This window comes from Coenobita brevimanus, chromosome 38 (genome assembly GCF_032717465.1).
Source record: "Coenobita brevimanus isolate Jiangsu-jjx chromosome 38, ASM3271746v2, whole genome shotgun sequence".
NCBI lineage: Eukaryota > Metazoa > Arthropoda > Malacostraca > Decapoda > Coenobitidae > Coenobita > Coenobita brevimanus.
In genome coordinates, this window is record NC_136991.1 from 16,061,779 (window position 1) to 16,068,393 (window position 6,615).

The 6,615-nt window shown below is 44.3% G+C and overlaps 1 protein-coding gene across 1 annotated transcript; it reads right to left on the reverse strand.

Annotated features, from left to right (window-relative positions):
* Positions 1 to 257: 257 nt before the first annotated feature.
* LOC145396544 (uncharacterized) lies at positions 258 to 767 on the reverse strand. Its single transcript, XM_080269921.1, has one exon. The coding sequence runs from the start codon at positions 765 to 767 to the stop codon at positions 258 to 260; it is 510 nt and encodes a 169-aa protein (XP_080126047.1).
* Positions 768 to 6,615: the final 5,848 nt, after the last annotated feature.

Genomic DNA, 6,615 nt, shown 5'->3' on the forward strand with positions numbered 1-6,615 from the left:
GTGGCGTCCCTAACTTCCTCAAATGGACCATTTTCCGGCCACATTTTTTGGTGAGGTAGCCATGTGGGCCCTCCCCACCACAAAGAAGAACTGATTAAGGACGCATGTAATTTCCTTCTGGAAACCATATCACTGGGATTGTCCTTTGTAGACAACGAAATTCAGCATCAGGGACTAATGCCTTTATTTCGTCAATTCTGTTCTGAACATATACAGGCAATAGTTTTTTACTAGACAATCAGTATAGAGTTATCTGGCTATCCATCCAGAAGTATATGTTCTCTTAACTCGTCCGCATAGGCCTCATAAATATACTTGGCAAGACGAGCTGCTAGCATGACAGCAGTCAGTTCTAATTTTGGTATAGTGAGGGGTTTAATGGGTGCTACTTTGGCCTTTGCCATAGCTAATCTACTACTTCCCTCACTAACTAAGTAGGCTGCTACACCATAAGCAGTGGTGCTTGCGTCACTAAATAGATGCAGCGTGACCCTTTTACTATCAGTGACTTGGCGGGGAAATACAATACTGGTACTGTTAATCATGTTCTCATATATCCCCTGCCATTCAGCCTCCTTATCTTCCTGTATGGGAACATCCCACTCACATTCAATACGCCATAGATCTTGCACAAATTTTCTAGCACGGATGGTCACCGGCAATAATACTCCCAGAGGGTCAAACACACCTGCAATTATGCTCAACACCTCACGTTTCGTTAATACTGTGGGTCTACTTTCGTATCCCTTCACTTCTAACATATCCATGTCAGTTAGCCAATTAATGCCAAGTACTTTTACCTTGTCCTGAACTTTAGAAGCTAAACCTTTTAGGTGGAGTAGCTTCAGCAATTTCACATTGTTTGTTACCCACTCTCTTAAGGACAAATTGGCACTTGAAAATACTCTCAGGGCATATCAGCGCAACTGTTGTAAAGCATCCTCATCTTCCTTGGTTCCTTGCAAATTGTCAATATACAACCCTTTCCTTAATTTATCAATCAAGGCTTTATCCTCCTGAACCATTGATAAATGTTATGGTATGGTGGCATTCAAGAGAAACTGGGAACAAGTGGCTCCAAACAACACTACCTTGAACCTATATATCAAGTAAGGGCTATTTAGATTTAAAGGGTCAACAGGCCAGAGAAATCTAGTGGCAACCCTATCTCTTTCAGATAACCCCACCATAAGAAATGCCTTCTCAATGTCACTCACGCAGGCAAAACGATGACACCGAAAGCACAACAATATCTGTGTGAAGTCATTAATCAAAGATGGGCTTGCGTGTAAGCAGTCATTCAGACTATATTATGCCTTCTCATGCTGTCTAGCTGAACAATCAAACACTACTCTAATTGGTGTTTTTAAGCTATCTTTAGTGACACCATTATGAGCTAGATAGTGTACAGGATGTCCTACCAGACTCTTGTCCTCCACCTTTTCTATGAATGCTCTTTCTAATTGATCCTGGATGACTTTACTATACTGTTTGCAATAGTTGGGAGCCTTTATGAATTTACGCTGCAAACCTCTTAATCTGCCCAAGGCTAACTTAAAATTATCCGGCAACTTATCAACGTTTTCTTTCCACGGTAATTCCACAACATATTGTCCCTGTTCTTTGGAATATTGCACCGTATCATAGAAGTTACCTAATACCTTCTCTCCCTTCTTATCAGTCTCACTGGGACTAATATCTATGTGATAAGTCCCATAGAGATGTCAGATCCTTGATTTCTGGAGTAGTATTCCTGCCATCAGTATTTGCTAAATCCATTATCGGATCTACTGCCAGTTTCAGAACAGTTACCAGCTCTACATGAGTACCTTCTTCTTCTGACCGATAAGTGCCACTCCGTGAATAACCATAAATTGTGGGTAACAAAATTATGCCTCCTTCCCTTATATAGCCAGCGTGTACAAAGTGATAATAAAAGTCTGCCCCAATCAGCAGTTCGACCATATCCCCGTTGGTGACACTCTGATCTGCTAACTTGTAGCCCCGAGCCTTCAGATCCCGCACATTATGTTGCAGCCCCTTCCCTAGCTTATACTTTGGTAGTTCGTATACAACCACCGCCCTCAACTTGCGCACTTTTCTACGATGGCGGTAAAACAACTCCACTACCTCATACTCATCACTACCCATAGAGCCAGTAAATCCTTGCAGTTGTAAACGTTCCATTCTCATTTTGTTAACCTTCAAGTTCACTAAACTTGATCTTAGAACAAAGGTACGTTGTGAGCATTGACCTAATAAAGCCCTAACCTTGTTCTGCTGGCCCGTTTGAGTAACCAATGGAATCTGAATCGTTGGCAACAACACTGCATTACGACTCGAAGCCACAGCCATTGCCACTGTTAGTTCTTGGGTTACTCTGTGTTCATGGGGTTCAGAACGAGCAGTTGGACACTAACAGTTGTAGTGTTTCTGCTGGCAATATCGAAATGGCCTTACTTTGGGATTTGTACAACCCTGACTACCATGATCAGCCGACAAACACCCGACACACAGCTTCAGTTGCTTTGCTCTTTAATTTTGCCTTCTTTGTTTTATACTTTGTACAAGCCCAAAAATGTCCTGGTTTAAAACACAATTTACATCCATTCCTCTGCGTAGGTTCAGCATGTCTCACTTGTTTCACTGCATATGCTGCCATAGCGGTCGCACCTAAACGTTCCATGGGATTCTGTCTACTTTCGATATTACATACATCCGTTTTTAACACACGAACGTAATCATCTACATCCAACCATTTCTCTTTTAGTTCACGTTTGATCACTTCTGAAAGTGTACTAGGGAGTTTATTATGGAGCAAAACAGCACAAATTTCACGCACGGTCACTCCCATCGCACGTAGTGATTCTAATGCACATTCAAATGATGCAAAAAAGTCTTTTAGTTCATTCACTTCATGAGCTGAAGGAGGTAAATTACATAATTTTGCAATGTGCGCAGCCTTAATGCGATCTTCTTGACCGCAGGTATTCTTTAAAACTGTGACTGCTGATTCATAACTAGCTGCTACTAAACTGAATCCACTAATAATTTGGAGCGCTTCACCACTTAATTGTCCCTTAAGATATGTAAACTTCTGGATGTCTGTCAGATCTGTTCGGGAGTGCACACTACAGTCAAATAGCTCCCCAAAACCCAGCCACTGAATCAGATCACCATCAAATATTGGCAGTTTCAGAGACGGTAATTTAATTCCCGTTGCTTTCCGACTCTCTGCCTGTTCTTTTACTACCGAGTCCTTGGCGGGTAATTCTAGAGCACTCTCTAATTCTATCAAGTGTCTGTTGACCTTATTAACATATTCCATATCACTGACCACTTCTTCTAGTCTTCATCAGGATATAATTCATACAATTCCTGATTGTAAGACTCGATCTCGGCAAGGATCTTCTCAACCGTCACTTTCATTCCTTTGATATCATGAACGGTTGTGGCATGTTCTATAAATTCTGTCTAGTTAGTGGTCAGTTTAGTAATGGCTCCCTTTTTGGTTGCTCTATGCCTCTTTAAAGATTTTATTCTATCCATCTTTAATGATAGGCAATTAAGTGAAAGAAGATGACAGCAAGTGCAGATTTTAAGTTAAATGTAGTCTTTCCTGGGCAAAATCCAATGAAAATGAAATAAAATTAAGCCAAATTTCTATATCAAAATTCTGACAATTTTGTCAAGCTCCTGTGAGGGTAGTATGTTAGGCACTCAAGGAGATCAAACCCTAAACTCCCTCACAAGGAGCTTATTGCCCAAGAAAGCAACACGCTCTTTTCAGAAGGCCATCCAACACCCTTTTGTTGCCTGGTGTATCCAGGTGTACCTCAACCCATGACAGGTCAGACTCATTCATCCCCATGAAGATAAACCGAGCCTTTGCGAAAGGAAACGTTCTCTTCAGACGCAGGTTCACTCCGTTTCTGGCCCGGATATATTCTTCATAGGTCATACCTCGGGGGTTCGTACTTTTCTCGATGCCGACAATGAAACAGTGGCCCCCTGTCTCATCCTCAGTTTCCTTAGCCAAGGCTTCTATATCGAGGCCCAACTGATTCAAGGCCGTATCTCGGGACAAGTCGTTCCCCCCGACGATCAGAATTGTTAAGTCTGGCTTGTATGTTAGGAGGTCCTGGTATTCATTACTATCTCTAATTGTGCTGACCTTGGCACCAGGCACGCCAAATTTGCGGACATAAAAGGCTGGAGCATCGTCTGTATACTGCACCGGACGACCTAGTGGGAATCTCTGGACATAGGAGTGCTCAAAGAAGGCTACTTTCTTCAAAGGGGACGGATAATCTACTGGGGAGGGTTCAAACCCTACCCCGACACCCCCCCAACCATGCGCAGCCTCCCCTGGTGCTCTACGCAACATATGGTTGATCGCCGACACAGCACAATGTTCCCGCTCTCACCCGCAATCCCCTATTATTTATCACTACATATAATCTTGGTCACAGCACCAATTCATGTTCGTGATAATCACTGTAGGGGTCTTAATTATCAACTAACATAAAGCGAACAACAACTAACCATCATGTACAGTATGGAAATGGCGTTTGGTCTGTACTCAGTATAAATATTCAAAGGCCTAAAATAAATATGCTGAGTACTTAGCTGTAGTGTTGATGGTAATATGTGCAGAATGATGGATGATTCCTGGAGAATGTTTAAAGCACTTGTGTACTAGCTGGTGGCAAGGTGTGAATCCGGGCTCTGGTAGCAGGAAGAGAACTGTATAGCTTCGAGCAGCTTCGTGCACGAAGTCAATCAAATGAAACTTAACGTTACTGAATAATTATATAATTAAATATGTTGTTTTCTCCACGACCAGATTTATCTCTAGTGATAAATAATATCTTACCCAAATTATGCAATACAATAATTTATTTACAAAAAATGTGCTTCGTGGGCGGGAATATTCAAACCCCAAATCCACGACAGGTGCAGTTTCCATAAAAATCTTTGGTGCGGTACTGTTTCAAATGCTTTCTTAAAATCTAAATAGATACTGTCCACCCTTCCTTCTCTTTTCTGTAATGTTTCTGTAACTTTATCATAGTAGCCTAATAGATTAGTAACACATGACTTTCCCTTTCTAAAACCGAACTGCCTCTCTGTTATCATATTGTGCTCTGCTAGATGTTTTACCCAAACTTTCCTTATCAGCTTTTCTAGTACCTTACTTACAACACTTGTCAGTGATACTGGTCGGTAGTTGAGTGGATTTTGTCTATTTCCTTTCTTGAATAGGGGAACAATGTTTGCTTTTTTCCAAATATCAGGTAGTTTACCTTGACCTAAGGATTCCTTGAATATTAAATACAATGGTCTACTTAACTCTTCTGCACAGTCATGTAGCACTCAACCTGAAATTCCGTCAGGACCATTTGCTTTTCCTTTATTTACTTTACGTAACTCTTCCAGTAGTTCTTTTTCTGATATATGTACAGTCGTGGTCATAAATAATCACCTATCCTCCAGTACCCTGTACCTCAGGCTGCCTCATTTATGCACAGCAAGTCACAGTGGAGCAAGAGGGGCTGAAAGGGAGGAGAAAGAGAGAGAGAAGAGAAGGTGGGCGGACGAGTGATGGTGCGGGGTGGACTGCGGGAGGGGAGGGAGGATTGGTAGGGGAGGGAGAATGATTGCAAAGTGGTGCTCATATTTTTTGTCTATTTTCTTTAATTCAGGGCATGATGCAAAAGAGTTAATATTCGGTAAATAATGATGCACTACACTGAAATGTGTGATCTACAGCATAGTGCCCTAAGAAACTCACTGACACCCCCACCCGGACCCCATGGAGTAGCCGCAGCCAGACCACAGGATGCAGTGTGACAACAGCCCAAGTCAGCCCAGACTGTGCTCCCTTATAGCACTCAGCTGCCTCACCGTCGCCCTAGCAGGAAGACGACACTACCTTCAGGGAGTGGGACCGCCAGATCAGATCGGGGTGGAGCTGTCTGTCCAGCTCCGACTAGCGCCCCTCAGGAGACGGCCGATAGCTGCTCCCACCTTCTACAGGAAGGTGCCTTCTCTTTAGGGACGGCTGATAGCTGCCCGCCCCTCATAAGGGAACCGGTGTCTCACCAGCCTGAGGGCAATGAGGAGACGGCCAATAGCCGCTCCCACCTTCGTCAGAAGGTGACCTTCCTGGGACGGCTGATAGCCGCTCCCGCCTTCATCAGACGGCTGATAGCTGCTCCAAAGGTGTTGTCCCCGAGACGGCCAATAGCCGTTCATTCCTCCGGCAGAAGGAGACGGCAAGAGGCCGCTCCCGCCTTCATCAGACGGCCGATAGCTGCTCTGAAGGTGCTGCCCCCGAGATGGCTGATAGCTGCTCACCCCTCTGGCAGAAGGAGACAGCAAGAGGCTGCTCCCGCCTTTGTCAGATGGCCGATAGCCGCTCTGAAGGTGCTGCCCCCGAGTCGGCCTATAGCCACTCACCCTCCCTCCTCCAGGAGACGGCAAGAGGCCGCTCCCGCCTTCGTCAGACGGCTGATAGCCGCTCTGAAGGTGTCCAGAGGTGCGCTAATTCCCCCACTCAGGCCATGGCCAATAGCCGGGCCTTGGCGCCCTATAGTTGCGCCCTTGGGCAGC